Here is an 18,710-nt window from a genome sequence, read left to right on the forward strand (position 1 = left end):
GCTTGTGAATAGCTTCATTAATCGTTATTTAATGATTTAATTAACTCAAATGCTTCAGTCTTGGCAACTATGTGAATATTATAAAATGTTTTTATTTATTTTTCCTGTGGTATTTTCAGAGTAGCTGAACAATAAACACTCTGTGCTATTCATGCAAGTTACCAAGGGCAATAGCCTTTTGAACATTGAGAACACTCAGAGCACTGAGTTGGATTTGTTTTATTCAGTAAAAGTTTGAAAATGAAATAGCAGTGTGCTGATCTTTGGTACACTAAAGTTTAGAAATGAGGATGACTCTACAACCTTGTTGTCATCTATTTAAAGAGTAATAAAATAGCAGTAAAGTCAAACAAGGTATGGTTTATTGCTAGCCAGGAGTTAATCTCTTACTCACTAAAGGCGATTTTGTTAAACATTAAAAGGCTAGCAGGTTGTTTTTGTGTTTAAAACTATAGAACAGGAATTACTAACAGACTGTGGACTCTCCAGATTGTTTTGCTCACAGACAGCAGCCCAGATGTTTTATATCACCATAGTAGGCCAATAGCTTCTCAAATATCAAAACATTCTTCTCTTCCACTCTAAAAAAACAGGTCAAGCCCATTTATAGGCAGTACATTTGTGGTGTGGAAAAAAAAACATTAGAGATTCCATTGGGCATGTGAAGCACTGCGTATAATAATACAGTATGTTTATGTACATATGAACATGTACAAACACTTATATGAACACTTATGCAATATATACCTTTTTCTCCAGCGTTCTCTGTGGAGGGGTCTGGAATTAGTTTTGCAGATTTGTTTCGACTTATTGCTTTCTACTGCATCAGCAGGTAAGAAACTCTAAGATTCAACTGCCGTTGGTCTAATACAGGAGTGCATGATGTAGTCAATTCATATGTATGCTTTCATACTTCATGCTTTACATACTGTAAAAAGTGTTTTATTCTCTCCATACAAAATGCATGCATTGTGCTTCAACCCATTGTTACTCTGAAACAAACCCTTAATTGTTATGGATATATATTTTTTCCATTTCTGTCGACCATCTTAGAGAGTCTTAAGTTACTACAGCTGTTGATCGGGTCAAACAGCTGTTACTCTTTCCACAAGTGCAATCTGATAAGCTGAATGAAGAATGAGAAAGAGATACCTTTGTTCAAATCTATAGGCTTATTGATACGATGAAATCTCTGTTAAAAAAGGGTATAAATTCTACTCCTCCTCTGTATAAGAATATACCGCTAAGCCCCCAGTATTCTAATACTTCTGTTTTAACATTAGCCAAATTAAAATTTCTGTGGAGTCTGCATAGAAACTAATTTTGGATGTTTAGTGTAATATGTTTCTTCACAGACAATTCAGTTTTTTTAGGATATATGGGGAAAAAAACAAATTGTAGGTAGATAATGTTGCAATGTTGATTTCTTTTGCTTTCTTTGCATTTAAACAGGAGGTGATGAACAAAACGTAATAGGAAAAATGAATTTGTTTATAAGAAAATTATTCATTATTTCAGTGTAAAAGTGCACATTTGAATGTGCTGACAATGTTTTGGAAAAGGTAGTCTGTTTTATCTTGCATTACAAGACAGATCTAAGAAAACTGAATTGAAAGAGGTGATGGGTAAACTACCAACTAAACGTCTAGATTAGTACCTTGCATTACAACACAAATGTCTGCATTTATGGTCTGCTAGCTTGGGAGAAACAAATAAAGAACAGATTGGTTCCAAGACCACAGGAAATGCAACACCTTGAGCCAAAATTTATATGTACACCTTTGACACTGTTAAACATTGAAACAGCAGGTCACTCTTGCAGAGATACTTCTTTTTCTCCAGGAGCTGCTATCTGAAATCCGAAAATAAACAGACCCCTCCTCTCAGAAGTGCTGCCCAAAGCATTTAGGCAGCTGCAGCTTCCTCTGTGTTAAATAATATGTAACAGATGAAAGTCCACACTTTCTCTTTTAGAGGAGGCCTGGCTAAATCCTTGTCTTTTTTCTGAAAGGGATGTCCTACCATTCACCTTGAAGCTTCCAGAGGCAATAGCCAGTGCTAAGACTCAGACAGATCTGGAAGAAGTGGCTCAGCTGGAAGTCGGTAAGCCCTGCTCCTATGTTTTTTTGTCAAATGGAAAAACTCCCCTGGTCTGTAATTATGCATTTTAAACTGATCTGTTAACACTGTAAGTTGGATTTCAGATCCCCCCCTGGTTTTCAAATTCCTCTTTCCATCTAAATATGGAAATGCAATTATTTTGGTTTGAAGATCATGAAGTTGGGGTTCTTTTCCTTGTCAATAATTTTTTTCTTGCTCAGGAACCTTTGTAAATAGACTTCAGATCAAAGCACAATAAACGAGTTGAAAAGGGTAGGCAAAATCATCTAGCGTTTGCATTTCTTGCTAGTAACACAAAAGTGTTATGACAAAATCAAAGTGGTGACTGATACTTTCAGCATCATGGGGAAACCCCTTATACTCAGTACAATCTGCATTAGATGGAAAATATTTTTATATGTTATGCTTTTTTCTAACACGGGCAACTCTAAACCTGTTTGATTGAAGTATGGAAAAGGGGCTGCTGAAGGAAGTCTTAGTAAAGAATTGTATCTGCAGTTTCAGCTGATAGTAACAAGAAATTGTAACATTGCGTTTTATTGAATGTTATGAAATAAATCTTAGCTTGTAAATTCTAAATTATACATTGTCTTCCTTCATATGATCAGTCAATTAGCTTTTTTTTCGGCACTGTTACAGTAATACATGATCTGATGCAGACAAAACATTAGCTCAACGTACCTTGTGTGGGAACATTCTCTTTGACACTTGCATTCATCTGGAACTCTTTTTCTCCCTTATGTGGTTTTCAATGAGCAAAATCTGTACATAAAGTGTTTTCTGCTTCTCCCAGGCTATGTGAATATCTATTTTTAGGCTGTAGTTTTCAAATGATTTCTTTGGAACTAACTAACCTTTTAAATGTTAGCTCTCATTTTGTGTTTGTTTCCATTCTGCCCAAACACAGTGTGGTTTGGTGTCTTTTAGCACGTATGGCACTCAGTAACCGAAATATTCATTCAAGTTCGTGACTTTTACAGTTGGAATTACTATGTATTGAATGTTTTATTCATAAGACCACCTGTCACAGACGACTTATCAGTGTTAAATGTTGTCTTATTGGAAAATATTGTGCCAACAATAATGCTGAAGTATGAGTACTGGGTACTGCTGTGTTAAATAAAGTTTATTTTTTAGCATTTTTGTTTTTAAAAAAGCTTGTAGTACAAACATGTCCAAGCTTGGTTACCTAAACGCAACATGCATCTTTTTTTTTTTTTGCACAATGCAGAATGGTCTCCTCTTTTTTGAAACGATTCTTGTAATCTTGTGGGAGGGAAAGATTAGGAGACTTTTTTTTCAAATCTGTTGGACATTACTTTGGGGTGCATGTACCTGCAATGCTTGACACCTGTGTTTGTCTTTTCATGGCCAAGCAGCCATGCTTTTTTCGTCAGACCTTTCTGATAGAGACCTTCTGCCTAAGTATTTCTTGAATTTTTATGAGAACATCAAATATTATAGATTTTGTAACCGAATTACTCTGTCAGGTTACTCGTGTCTTCCCCCCAGAAATCAGTAGAGACTCTAGCTACAGGCAGATACTGGGCATTTCCAGCATTCTGGAAAAAAAGAAAAGAACCTCCAGGCATGGACATTCCCTTGCTTTACCAGCATAGGTATGCAAGTCTTGGCATTATTGCAGCACCTTCATGACAGGAGTGGTTACAGTTAGTCCTCTCAGTATCTTGTTACATTTTCTGTGTATGTTGTAATGGACTTTCTGAATGCTTCCAGGAATTTCCTTTGTTTAACAATAGGGGGTAAATCGACCTGTTTTTTAAAATCTTTGTGAGACAGTTTCCTTTTTTTCCCAACTCTCATTAAAAGCAAGATTTCCAATTGGCTTGCAGTTGAACTTCTGTCTTGCTGACATTTTTTGACATTTTTTTCTGTTTCTGGGTTTTATTAATATTTTTCGCCTCTTGCTGGATTTTATACTTGGGTTGTAGTACTTCATCATTTATGTGATTTGCGAATTAAGGGATTTTTAGTTTATCATAAATACCAGTTAATTAATACTCGGTAGCAGAACCAGAAATTTAGCGAATTCCAGGATAAAAGGAACGCTTCTGTTTACCCTTTAAATCCACGAGATTTAAAAGGTGAACTTTGAGAAGGCAAATGTCTGAGAGTATATCTTCTTTTCAGGAATTACTGAATAATGGATTACAGGTGTCTGATTCTTTAGGTTCTTGGAAATGTTTCAAACTGCTTGATAAGGAGGTTGCACACTTCCTAAGCAGTATTTCCCTATTACCATCGATCCAAACCTGTTTGCCTTAAAACGTTTCTCACAGCTTTTCGTGTTCATCCAAGGTGATTCTTTCTCTGCAAGAAGTATTATGTTAATGTATGTTTTGGAATTACTTTCTCCAAGTGTAAGTAAAACTACATATATACTGCTCAGTGTTTTGGAACAAAATTTATTTTTCATTAGAAATTTCCTTATTTGAGAAAGAAAAATGTTGGTATGGAAATATAAGTAAATGTCATAGTAGTGATATAAGTATGAAGGGAAAAAAACTAGAAAAAATACAACTACGGTGAGGGGGAAAACACTGACAGAAAAATAACTTTAAAAAAAGTTTTCCCTCAGTGTAGCATAACAGGAAAGCGACTGAGTGAGGGAGTGTGCATTTAAGTTCCACCCACTGTAGTTTCTGATTGCCTGAGTCACCCGAGAAGCAGGGGTGTGAGCTGGCATTTCAGCTTCAGATTAAAACTTCACTGTACAGCTGAGTGCAGTTTCTTTCAGGCTGCCGTGTTCTGCACTGAACAAGTGCAGACGGACTCGGGCGCTACTTCTTTTATTATTTTGACCAACGCTTTCCCTCTTGGCCTTTGCAGGGTTTTGGGATATTCCTGTCTGCAACAGCAAAAGAACCTCCACACCTTCTTCACATCCCTCTGCGTCGAACAGTGTTTGCAGACTGCAGAGGCAACAGCAGGTCTCTCCCTCCGACAGTCTGCCTCCGCTCAGGACTCGCACGCCTTCAGAGCTGGAATGCGGCCAGACCAACGGGGCTCTCTGCTTCGTTAACCCTCTGTTCCTAGAAGTGCATCGGCAAGAAGGCAGCAGCGGGGGTTCCGTCAAGCGCTCCAAAACGCGAGAGTCCAGTACCCAAAATAAGACTCGTATTCCTCCCCCTAGACCCCCTCCACCCAAGACTCAAATAAAGCCGACTGTCAAACAGATGAGCATGCCTGAGACCATCAGCTGGGTGAGACAACGTGAAGAAGAGGAAACCATGGGTTCCATGCTCAACACTTCCCCAAAGAAGAGCATTCCTGTTCCTCCACCGCGACCCTGGAAGCAGATGAGCGTGCCAGAAGTAGAAAGTAGAAGAAATGCAGTCCTGGCCGATCACACCATCCAGCAGGCCCTGGAGAGGAGCAGGAGTAAATGTCCGCAAATGGAGCCCATCCTGGCCAGCAGCCCCAGCACGAATACTCTACCTGGCTCGCAGGAGCAGCAGCGTGAGGAAGGCAGGCAGAGGCTAAGTGACATGAGCATCTCCACGTCCTCTTCGGATTCACTGGAAATCGATCAGAGCTACCCCCTGCCTGTAGGGCCAGCAGGCGCAGGTGACAGCAGCTTGGAGGAAGAGTATGGGGTAGAGAGTGACCAGGACATCAGCCCCCCACCGATAAAATCCAAGAAGAAGCACAGCAGCACCTTCGTCCTACCCCGTGGCTTGAAGGGCCAGTTCCGCAAGGTCAGCGGTGTGTTTAACAACTTCTTGACCCCCGAGAAGAGGATGGTGAGAAGAATAGCTGATCTCTCCAAGGACAAGGGCACTTACTTTGGGTGTCTTGTGCAAGATTACATCAGCTTCTCGCAGGAAAATAAGGACTGTCATATATCAGGCCTGGACATGCTGCAGACTATCCGCCAGTTCATTACACAAGTGAAATCTTACCTGGTGCAAAGCTCTGAACTCGATCCTCCGATTGAGTCCTTCATTCCAGAAGAAGAAGTTGGTAAGTCATGGAAATGTGCTTTGTGTATGCTTTCTCTGATAGTGATGGGAGCTTGAAGTGGAATAAGAATACGTTAATATAAGAATAAGAAAAATACTGTCGTCCATAATAGTGGATTTATAATAGATTGACTTGATACTTATTCCTAGATTTCTTTTGTCTGAACTTCTAGAAGAAAATAACTTCTTGACAGCAGATGAAAAGGTTCTCTAAAACTCTTATACTGTTGCCATGCACACTGCTGAATTTGACATTTCAACTTTAATGTGTTTAACTGAGTAACTAAATCAGATTGTGTGACTAGGATGCTTAAAAGGCACACAGTGATAATAACTATTTCTAAAAGAGATAAGATTATAGAACAGCATGGCATTGCATAGACATTTGAAACTGGAAAAACATCATCAGCCATGTGGGCTGACTGCCATGCAGTGCCATTTCTAAAGTAAGTGAAAGGTAGTGTTTAATGTTGTGTGAAAACTGTTGCTGAAATACATTTTTGAGAGGAAAAAAGCTCCCAGAGCCAGGAATGGCTGAGGGAGGAACTGTTCTCCCTCTGAGTATCTGTAGGGACCTGCCAGAGTGACAAGGTGTGGTCTCCTGCGAGTCTGCAAGTTCCTAGGCACTTGTCAGTGATGAGATACAGATACATAAAACCTTCTGTTTTTGACTTAGAAGACATGTAATCTTGCTGGAATGATTCTGACATAGGTTATAATAACCAAACAACTTATTTCAAGTATCTTTTATTTGACATAGTTTTAACAGAAACTGCACCTTAGTTACCAACTGCGAGAGGTTCAAAATATACTGTATTGACAAAATATATTACTGAAAGCCCAATTTATTCTTGGAAGATTAAAATATGAATATGAGAATCCGATCAGAAATCAATCAACTTTATGTTCTGGAGCTCTGAAACTGTGCAGATGTCTTTCTTTGTACATTATCCTAAGCTGTATGTGGGATAAAGGGCATTTTACTTTAACTGAGTCTAACAGAGGTCTTCTTTGAAAACAGAAGCCAAGCTGAATAATGTATATGTAAAATGTAAATACAGAACTCTGTGTCCTTACATGTTGGTAATTGTTGAAGATATGTGTGCATATTTTAAATTGTGACAAAGGAAACTAGATCCTTGTATTTTGAGTTTGAATTAATACTATACTATTATTACATTACCAACAAGTGGAGCATTGTTAGGAAGCTGCATAGTATTCATCGGGCTATCTGCTGCACAAATAAAGTACAGTTATGTCAGCTTCAAACTCTGCAACAAAAGTTTACATCATAACAGAAATAATATGACTTAAACACATCTGTATATATTAAAAAAGCTGTATAGCTGTTGAGGCTGTTAACACCTTTTATTTAAAGGAGCCCTAAATTTAGATATAATATGCAAATTGAGTTATAATTTCATATAGATTAGTCTGCAATTGATTTGAATTCCACAAAATGTCATGGAGTAAGTTTTACTACGAATGAAGAGTTGATACATTAACTCAACTTACAGTATGTTTGTGTAATTGATACACAAAGTTGCTTTGATATGGTAATTGCATTATTATAGAACATTAAACATTATTAAAAAATGCAGAGGTAGGGCAATATATGAAACATGCTCAATCTGTTTTAACCATTTTTACAAAAATACATTGAAGTTAACATTTTTAATCAACACACTAAGTAATAGGTTTACCTTAGGTTAACAATAAAATAAACTTTAATATTTTTTCTCCCAAATCACATTCTTCCCAGACCAATTTAACATTCTGGTATATAATATCCCTAAACCATAAATGCATTCATCAAATTTGCGCCCTAGAAATGCGCACTGTAGCAGTACTGATTGCATAATGCAAGTAAACTACAATAAAAGTCATTCTGATGCCGGTAGATTTCATATATTGTTTCCAAGAAATATATCCAGCTATACATTACTGAACATGTCCATGTCTTCTGGATATTTGTCCTGGAAGCACTTTTGAAAGGTCACCGGGTAGCAGTGTTTTATTTAGAGGCTGGTCTGTAACTTTGTTCTGTGGGTTAGTCATCTGAAATTGGAGCTTCCAGATATGCAAGTAGGTCAGCATGACCATGAAATATTTGGTGAGGGCAAATATTTTTAACAGTAAAGCAGATGTGATATTGCACATGTCTTTTAATTTGGAAGTTAAGGGCTTTTCATTTCAGCATATAAAATAAGTATTACATTATGGCCTCAGGAAGATGGAAAGATGTTAGAGTACACCTAGCAGTAGATCACGTGTTTTGGAACAGAAGTGCTAGCTCTATAATTTCCTGGCTATGACCCCGCATTCATACTGTGTCTTATTACAGTCAGCAGGTGGCTTCCTTGAAATACATCTTACTTAGTCAATATGACTACGTCATTTATGGTGCCTAGTTATGTGTATAAAGACGTTCAAGGCCTTTATAGTATATCATTAGCTCTATGAGGAAGTAATCTGCTGTAAAATGTCAATTAAACCGCAGTGTAGCGTGAAAAACATTGCACAAACGCAGATAAAGCAGAGGATATGTATCACAGTCACATGTATTAATATTTCTCACTGCACTGCGGGTTTTTGTGCATCAGTGCAGAAACAGCTGATGAAAAACAATAGCATCAACACCAAGGAAATAATATAAAGGTGCCCTTATCTTTTCTTACAGTGACAAAAATGGAAATAATCAAGCTACTACTCTATGAGTTTTGTTTCTTAGAAACATGTTTGATCAAGCAAATCTAAGGTTTTTTAAGCAAAAATGTTGCCGCATAGTGTGGTTATTATTACAGTTACAGTATGCCTTTTTCATCCTGGATTAAAGACTTGTGCTATTCACTTTAGGCAACGTTTTATTCAGTTACGTAGACAGCAAGAGAACCTTATTGGAATGTGGTAAAATCACAGGTTTCTTTGTTCTATGCAGCTTTGTTATACTGGGAACAAGTGTTTTAATCAATGTGTATTGTGTCTGTGTGAGGCTTCTTTGTTATTCTAAAAAGCTACAGACAGACATCTATCCCAAGAAAATACATGGGAAAATATCACAGGGACTGCAAGGATGAGAGTTTCATTAAATTGTTTTTTTTCTCATACTCTGTTTTTTGCCTTTATAAAGAAAAGTTAAAAAGGAGACAAAATTACTCCACGTTGGTATTATAAATTTAAACAGATGTTTGATAGTAAATATTTTTAGGTGACACAAAGGGTACCGACAGACACTTGAAGGACCTAATACATTTTCCTGATTATTGCCATATCTACGAGTCTGTGAGGAATAGAGAGGTGGCAGAAAGTAAACAGTACTGGTGTAAGCAATGCTGACCATGTGGCAGACATATTGGGTTTTCTTAATGCAAGAGAAAAGCAAGTGATCTAGACAGCGATTTGTGCAAATAATTCCTGGACATGTTTGTGCTCAGCACAGGATATTAAACACTGATGGGGCTGAAGGCCAGCTTATAAATGAATTTTAATGCCAGTATATGTATCTCCATAGTCAAGAGGGGTCATTTATTCTGAGTTAAGAATAGGAGGAGGAAACTCTGGTCTTTGAGTGCTGTGTTTATTTCTGGTTTTCATTCCTCATTCGCCTCTTCTTTAATTAACAACAAATTCGGTGGATAAAAAACTACATTAGCTGTGATTTATAAGTCTTACTCTGGCGCTATTCGAAAGGTGTCTCTAAAACCTGTGATAACTGAGCACTGGAATTCCCTGCCCTGGTGAAGACGTTAGGTACAGCCTTGAGGGCAGGATTCAAAATGTGGGAGTGTTTAAAGAACGGTAATTCATTGTTTGTCTGGTAAAACTTGTTTTTTTTTCCCTTTTGAAAAAATTGGGAAACTGCCATTGCTGCTACTTTATTCACTGGGGACCTTTATATGATAAAATGATAACTAGACAGAAAATGAACAGTGTACATTCCTATGAAAGAAGATAATGAGTTAAACCCTACTTTATGTATATCATCAAGAAAACCTTCTTCCTTTCCAGCACCTAACCCTAAGTACAGCAAGCTATTTAGACTTTCTGATGTTCTAAGCAATGTCCTGTCTTATATCAAAGACCCACTTCAGCCCATGCAGTTGTGTTTCCAGCTTTTAAACTACCTGAACTGGCCTGTCTTGCTGCCAACAAATGATCTGTAACTAAAACCATTCTGTGAGTAACTGTGGATTCAATCCTTCATTCCTGTCAGTAGAAGTAAAAAAACTTGAAAATCTGTACAGTTCTCATTTAGCTTATTTAGGTGTAGTTGTACGCTAGCACTGCATCAGAAGTCCTTAATCCTGAAGCGTGCAGGAACATGCTGCATTTAGTTTTGCTTTACAGCACTCTGTCATGAATAGCAAGTTATCCTGGGCATGGGTGAGATGAAGATGTTAGACATATCCTGAGGAAGCTGTGACACTGCAGCAATAAGGAGGCCACACAGCTATTTTTAACCACTAGAGAACTTTGCCACAAATCCAGGAGTTTCCACCAGCACAGCCCTATCAGGGCTGTTACACTATGTTACACTAGACATGTTAAAAAAATAGATTGAAAATTGGTAAAGATCAAATCTATTATCCAAAAAAGCAACTTTGTATTTCTTTCAGTTCTTACAACATTATAACAGATGCTAGACTGCTAGTGTACCAGTGTATATATAGATTTATATATATAGATTTACGTTTGCAAGAAGGCTTCATTTCAAAGCATAACCTATCACAGCTGTGAATACTGTACTTTAATTTCTTTTTAAAATCCATTTCGAAGGGACTTTTTTTCTTTTTTGAAACAAGCTTTTGTCACAGATAATGGCTTGAAAATGCCAGTTGTTTCTGCTAAAGGTATTCAGTAACTTTTTGTGTTACATTGTCTGTTTGCTTTATCTATAGATGCTAAAATTTATTTGTCTGACAAAAACAGACTGGCAAACAGACTGGAATGAATGTCTTCTGTGATCTCCAGATAATAGGAAGGCTTTTTTCCATCCCCATGCATATGCAATTAAGCAAAGGCACATTTATGTTTTAAACAGATGCCTTTAAAGCAATATGCTGAGATTACAACATTTAGTCTTGTAGTCAGCATTTTGCACCACAAGTACCCTTATTATGCATCTGCAGCAGTTAGTAAACTGTAGTGTAGCTAGTTGTTGCTGTTTTTTTTATTTTAATTTGCAAAAAGAAATGACTTTGGTGTTTTTGCGATCAATGTTTTTTGTTCTGTACTCAATGGTTATAAAAGCAGACTATGTAAAAATCAATCAATTTCTCCACCTCCTGCAGATAAAACAAATGTAAACATTTCCACACTGATACATAACTTCCTTCTACTGTAAGCAACATGACCCTACATGGCCATAGGAAGTCAGTGATGATCTGACTGCATACCTCTTGGCTGGCATTCCCCTTGAGCCACTGTAAGGAGGAAGAGGAAAGGGATTTGAAAAAGACGAGTAGGCTTTTGGGCAGACTGGCATCCACAAGTGTGTCTGAGCACCCATTAAAATATTATGTGGTTGCCTTTTCTTAGAATTACACGAGGGGGAATTCTCTCTGTGTTATAAAACAGATTTCAAATACATGGCACAAATCCGATATTCACCTGGTTTTATGCTTTTTCCATATTTCTACTTATTTTTATGAGTACATTTTAATAATTGGAATTGATAGTCATGCTGTAACAGAATTTCAGTTACATTGTAATGGACATTAAGCTAAGGTATGAGTTTCAATTAATCTGTTTGAAAAAAGAAAAAAAACAGGGACATTTTGAATTACTTTGCTACCATAAAAACACCAACCATAAAATATTAAAGATCTTAATATTTAGTTCAAAGTGCAGATTTGTCAGCAGCAGTTTACTCACCATGGCCCTTACCCTCATTGTTTTACAGATAGTGTCTTGGAGAAGGCCATGCACAAGTGCATCCTGAAGCCCCTGAAGAGTCATATAGAGGGCAGCTTGAAAAGCTTCCAGGTGAGCAGTGGGTCTTGGAAGCAGCTAAGAGACAACCTGTGCCTGGTCAAACAAAAGAAACCCCAGGACCTGGGGGTGGATGCGGCAGCTCCGGACTCCGTGGTCATCGAGAAGATCCGCCACAAATTCCTCAACATGCGGAAGATGTACTCGCCGGAGAAGAAGGTGGTGCTTCTGCTACGGGTCTGCAAGCTTATCTACACTGTCATGGAGGACAGCTCAGGTACTCTGACTTTGACGTTTTGCAGGGTTGTTCATGAAATGCAGCCAGCGCTTGTTATGTGTCTACTTTGCAGGAAAGGCAAATGATACAGAAGATAGCTCAGTGTACAGGGTCCTCTTTTTAGATATTTAGGGGTCTTGTTTGCTATGAAAATGGGATTTCAGTGGGATAGCGCAAAGGTCCACTGTTACATATTAATTTCATTTTACTTCTCCTATTCTGTTCTTGTGTTGCTTTATCATTTATCAGTGGCATCATTTGAGGAACTAAGGCTCCACATTCGCATTTCCTTCATTTTTTCCAGAATAGTCTCCTCTCTGAGTCTGTTGATGTTTATTTTTCCCTTTGGAAAGGCTTATTTTATTGGGGATTTCCCTTTTGCTTATGTTTCAAGAGAAGGCTTTGGAGAGAAGGTTGAAAATATGAATTATAACAATAAAGTACTAAATGTTTTTTTTTTATATTTATAAAACCAGATGTTTAATTGACCAAGCTACCGTCTCTTGTTTAGGTGGCTTAACCAAATGCATTTCAATCGTTAACAAGTGTGCTGGCCAGTTATCCCTAAACAATTTGTGTTGTGCTGCTTGTGGCAGTAACAGAGTTATTGTGGGAGCTCACTGAGTCAAGCTGTTGTCACTAACTGGAGCTAAAGGACGCTGTGTTTATTCCCTGATGAGTGTTATTTACTCAACAACCAGTTCCTTAACAGGTTTGGGAATATAATCAAATGAGACGTGGCTTTATACAGAATTCTGTTTTTATCAACCATGACTAACATGTTTAGCATCTGTTTCCTTATAATTGTAGACATGCAGTGGAGTTACATAGAATTATTTCGATTTTAAGTGCATGTTTTGTTTAAATTTAGAAAAATGTGTACCACAATAGGTAAGAAAGAAAACAAGCACAGTTTTGTGTAAGGAGTGAATAGGAGCAGAGGCTTCACAAAGTCGCCAGCTAAGAAAGTTCAAGACTGCAGATCTATGAGAATATCTTGGAATCAGGGTGGAGTGAGAGCGGATTGGAAACGGAGACACTGACCCCATTGTTTGTGTGCGCAGGGAGGATGTACGGAGCTGATGATTTCCTTCCAATGTTGACCTATGTCCTGGCTCAGTGTGACATGCCAGAGCTGGACACAGAGATTGAGTACATGATGGAGCTTCTGGATCCCTCTCTGCTTCACGGAGAAGGTACAGCCTTTAAAACTACACACTCACAATTTGCCCTGTGTCTGACTTTTCTCTAGTCCTGGTCAGAAATTCCATTCCTTTGTAATTTTACGGGATCAATTTGACATGTTTAAGCAACCATATTTTGGAGGTAATAATATGATCTTTTAACTGTAAAATGGTCATTTCTTTTGTGTAGCTAACAAATTCTTATTGGAATTAATGGAATACTTTATTATGGCTTTATTAATGTTCAGAACTTAATCCTGGATACTTTGATAAGCTTATTTCCTCTCAAGAAATTCTCTAAACACAAATTACCATTTGGAATTAAAAGTTCTTTCATTAAATCATGAGGCCCCTACAGAAAATCATAATCCTATGGCCTGCTACCAAGTTAAAGGGGAAATTACATTGTTTTTCCACAGGAAAACTAACACACTTTAGTAGAGTAGGAAGGCTTCCGTGGGCAAAGTTGCGTCGTGTGAACATTGAGATCTTGGAGATCGTTGTTTTATCAGTGCTTCCTGCTCTTTGTCTACATAGAGATAATTAAGAAACTTTTCTTGGGAGGTGTTGTGTTGCACACATGCCTCTTGAGGTCAAAAGAGTGCCTAGAACATTATGTAAAATACGACACTCCGTGCCCAAAACATTGCACACATCGGAGACATTTTCAGAAGTGTCACTTTTAGACATAAAATTTAGGTCACATTCAAGTGTAAAATAGAGTTGTTAACCTCAGGTGAATTTGTGTCTCACTCTGTCTTGCTTTACCCAGGTGGGTATTACCTGACCAGCGCCTACGGAGCCATGTCTTTGATCAAAAATTTCCAGGAGGAGCAGGCTGCACGGATCCTGAGCTCTGAAACCCGGAACACTCTTCACCAGTGGCACCGGCGCCGGACCACCCAGCGCATCACACCCTCTGTCGATGACTTCCAGGTACCTGGCCGTGACTGTCCCACCTGAAGACATCCGATCTGCATGTGGTGTGTCTTGAGAAAATGCTTTTCAGATTCAAGTAACTGCCAAGGGTCGAGTGCCTGGTCACAGTATGGTTTACCACGTTTACAGCTGAAGGACCTCACTGTTTGTTTTTTGTCCAGTTCTGTACGGGTTCTCCTACATTCTTATTACAAAATGACTTTTAAAACAGAAGCCAGCGCTCTTAAAGGAAACTCCTGATTTGTAAATTCTGTTAAAGATTCCATTAAATGCACCAACTTTATAGCAAATAACTGGATTATCCATAAAGACTGCTGTTTGTTTGGAGCATCCTGGTAAATGTGCCTCAGTTCTTGAGTTTGATAGTTAAAATGGGTTCTGCTTTAACACAGTTCTTTGTCCTTACTCTTTCCAGAATTACCTGAGGGTTGCCTTCCAAGATGTGAACAGTGGCTGTACAGCCAAAACTCTGATGGTGAAGCCCTATTCGACCACAGAGGAGGTGTGCCAGCTGTGTGCTGAGAAGTTCAAAGTTCAGGACCCTGAGAACTACACACTCTTTCTCTTCACGGGGGAGACCAGCCAGCAGCTGGCTCCAGATACCTACCCTCAGAAGATCAAGGCAGAGATTCACAGCAGACCCCACACCCAGCCCTTTCATTTTGTGTACAAACGTCCCTCCAACCTCAACATCTGCCTCCCATCTGACGAAGAAAACGGAAATTGTCTTTCAAACTGAGACAGCAAACCGACCCTTAAAAACGATGAGTGGTTCTTAAGCTACATCATTGGCTTTGAAGTAGAACTTTGAAAGCTGTACTCAGTACCTCCTCTTTGGGGAGAAAGCTAAAGAATGAATTTGGACGACTTAAGAAAAATCTTGGAGCCGCCATCTTTAAATATTTTGAAATTACCAGTGAAAAAGACAAATGAAAAATGTGCACTTTATGCCAACCACAAAACTGTTGTGGGTTTGGTGTTGTTGATGAGCAAGAACATTGTCTGTTATCAACAACCCTTTCATTGAATCAGTTTTCATGTTTTGAAGACTAAAAATGGGCTGTTCTGGAAATGTTCTTGGATTGCAGGTATCACACTGAGACAAGTGTTCTGTATCAGGACACTATTCCACTTGCAGTGATACACTTGATTCTGAGTGCAGTAAGTCTGCTGTTTGGGTAAAAGCGGAAACTGATCATTTTCTAAAAAGAATGAAGATCAACAAGTGCACTGCTAAAGTAGTCTGAAAATGATATCCAGGTTCCTCATACTTTACTGTATCTTGATTCATTAACCTATGTCCTCAGCATGTGAGTGGACTGTCCTCTACAGTGCTGTTTTGGATGGGTTAAACCTGTCTACAAGACTCTAATGAAAAGCTGACTGTGTCATTTTTTCATTGGAAAATGTCTTCTGTTTTCATATATATATTTTTTGTATTTAGAAACAAGTTTGTATTACAGTTGCTGGTAAACTGTGGGTTAAGGATTGTATAGTCTTTTTATATTAATTATTGGGATATTTTGCATGTATGTAGTTATGCATCTTTTTGAGAACCATTATGAACCAGGCACTGTTGAGATTTGTTTTCTCTAAAATTCTGATAATTTTGCTCTTGTCAGTATAACCTTAATGGGTACAGAATGTGTACTTCCATCTGTAAAAAACACAATTTACTAATTTATAGTAATATAACTACTGAGTATGCAGGACCTCTTGACTGAGCTCTGTGTGCTGAACTTTGGGATACAAGCTTATTGTATAACATTGTGATATATACCTTTTAAAAAACACTTGGGTACTAAATGGCCCATATGCTGAATAATATTCAAGTACAACCCAGGGTACCAACAGATAGCCTGGTTCCTAAAAGGTTTTAAAGTTAACTCTCTTGCTGGTCTTAGAGTTAATATGTGCATCTTCATGAAAATGCCATGATATTTGTTTTAAGGGTTTTCAGGAATTAGCTGTCTTAAGAAGAATTTATACATTGTCTGTGTTGAGTACCAATATAGGTACAGTCTGATGTCTGATGACAGTGGCCTCTCAGGCAGTTTTTATGTTCTCAAGTGCCACTGCTAGGAGTGTCCTACTCAGGTTGGTTTGAAAGTATAGCAAAGCTCTGTTAAGTGTTTGAAAAAGGTACAGGGGATAGGAAGTGTTTTGAAAGATTTTTTTAATCATTCCAAGTTGAATGGGTTCAATTCATTACATTACAAATAAGCAACAGTTTTTGCTTGTGATAGAAAGTTGCTAGTAATACCCCTTGGATGAACAAGTAATAGGTTTATTCCATGCTGAAAAAAAGAAAGAAAACGCAACGTTTCGGCATTGGAGCCTTCTCACACCTGAAGAAGGCTCCACAGCCAAAACGTTGTTTTCTTTTTTTTTTTTCAGCATGGAATAAACCTATTACTTGTTCCTTTGCAGCCTACGCATGCTGACGCAGCTACCCACCTGAACTACTACAGCATACCCCTTAGATGTCCCTCCACCTTCAGAAATGGTTTCAGCCAGTCTAAGAAATAAAACCGTCCTTGGCAAACAATTTGTTACTCTCCGTTAAATAAAAAGAATAACAAGAGCAGTAGAAAGCAAATACCTTGGATTTTGTTTTCCTGCTGTTACTGTCCACACACAGGGACGTAACAACTACATTGAAGAAAACAATGTGACCTTTGACCATGGTTTTTAAAAACCAAGATGGCACTTACGTACACTGCTGTATGTTCTTATAGGTGTTAAAATGTCGGCAATTTTTGGATAAAGATTATGCTTTGATAACACTAATGCTTTATCAAATTTAAAAAGGCATTGGTTTCTGTTATACTATGATAATACCACCATAGTTTTCTGAATTTGATTTTGGAAATGTTTAAGCAGAAGTAGCAGAAAGAGCTATGAAGGGATATTTTTTGAGAAGGCTGATGTTGGGAAATGTAAGATTCAAACTGAAGAAATAGGACAGCTAAAGGTCATTGTTAGAAACACTAAGCTTCTAGTTCACAGTGTAAATGTATTTAAGCACATATTAGGTATTTGATAGGAATATAGAAAAATGACTAATTGTATACGTTATTGTACATTTTTAGTACTGTACTTACTGTCATTTTGATAAAGATGGTATATATGTTTAAAAGTATATTTATGTATTATCTGTGCAGGACTTTTCACAGATTTCTTGTAATTTGACACTCCTCAATATGTAGCTTGTACCTTTTTGCCCCCAAAACCATACTGTATACTAGTGATATCTATCCCTGGATGCTTTCCTGAAAACCCTTATCTGCTGTTTTATGTATTCAATAATGATTACAATTTGCACACAATAAATTGTGATATGTATAAACAAAGTGAGTTTGTTCTAATCTGTCATTTTTTCTAACAATCTGGTGACTCTTCACTGTTCATCATATATTAGCATTTTTACAGTTGAGCAAGTTACACAAATGGAAAAATTATTTATTAGCAGAAATCAGGTAAGCTCTTTTTATTAGCTGCTTCTTATTTCAAGAAATAAAATTGTCTAACTGGACTGATGTCTTCATAATACATATCTGAATGCAAAAAATATTTGCCTTCTACATGTGCAAATGAGGTGCTGTTCTGTAAGTACAACAGCAATTTACAATGCATGGGTTAGTATTCATTTCAAGCAACCTGAGGCTAGTATAGATAAAGATAGTATAGATAGTATTCAGTAGGTAAATTGTAGGAAACTCACTGTCTTCACTATTGTAAATCACATGCAGGGCACATCCAAATGGGAAGAAGCTTCAACATGTCTTGCAAAATTTGCATAAGTCATGACTTTCATATCTGAAATGATCAATCATGCCTCTTCATGCCCTTCACATTCAGACAAATTCAAAGGTACTTCAGATTGGCATCTGAGTGTTTTATTACAAAAGACCTTTTAACTTTTTAAATGATTAATCAATGGCAGAGGAGTGTAGGGGTACTGGGTCCCCCTTAGCAGAGATTGTAATTAGCTCTGGACCTCTCAAACATGAAATGCACTTCCTCTGGGTCCAATTAAAGTACTTTGCTAATCCTTTTCTTTCCAGTTATTCAGTCTTCCTTGTGCTGTATGGATCAGTGCCATCACTGAATACAAATTTCACCCATATTTTCTACAATAAACATAAAGAGAAAGAATTTAAATATTCTGAAAAATATTTTCCTATTTTGCCTTTTTAATGTTGTACATTCTTTGGCCCCTTTGAATTCTTTTTGGCTTCTTCTCGTCACTGTTATGTTTTTGAGGGACTTTTG

The 18,710-nt window shown here is 37.7% G+C and overlaps 1 protein-coding gene across 8 annotated transcripts in view; it reads left to right on the forward strand.

Moving 5' to 3' along the window:
• rin2a (Ras and Rab interactor 2a) overlaps positions 1-17,788 on the forward strand; it is a 56,218-nt gene extending 38,430 nt beyond the window's left edge. For 7 of the 8 annotated variants that reach the window (XM_088610741.1, XM_088610743.1, XM_088610746.1 and 4 more), the window contains 7 exons: positions 760-832; positions 2,012-2,103; positions 4,972-6,105; positions 12,007-12,312; positions 13,377-13,508; positions 14,269-14,432; positions 14,851-17,788. In XM_088610741.1, the coding sequence (XP_088466867.1) occupies positions 760-832; positions 2,012-2,103; positions 4,972-6,105; positions 12,007-12,312; positions 13,377-13,508; positions 14,269-14,432; positions 14,851-15,174 (2,225 nt within the window). In that variant the 3' untranslated portion in view covers positions 15,175-17,788. Of the gene's footprint in view, positions 1-759; positions 833-2,011; positions 2,104-4,971; positions 6,106-12,006; positions 12,313-13,376; positions 13,509-14,268; positions 14,480-14,850 lie in introns of all 8 variants that reach the window. The other variant, XM_088610749.1, reaches the window with a different exon arrangement.
• Positions 17,789-18,710: the final 922 nt, after the last annotated feature.

The sequence above is a fragment of the Lepisosteus platostomus genome, chromosome 17 (assembly GCF_059453375.1).
Source record: "Lepisosteus platostomus isolate fLepPlt1 chromosome 17, fLepPlt1.hap1, whole genome shotgun sequence".
NCBI classification, from domain to species: Eukaryota; Metazoa; Chordata; class Actinopteri; order Semionotiformes; family Lepisosteidae; genus Lepisosteus; species Lepisosteus platostomus.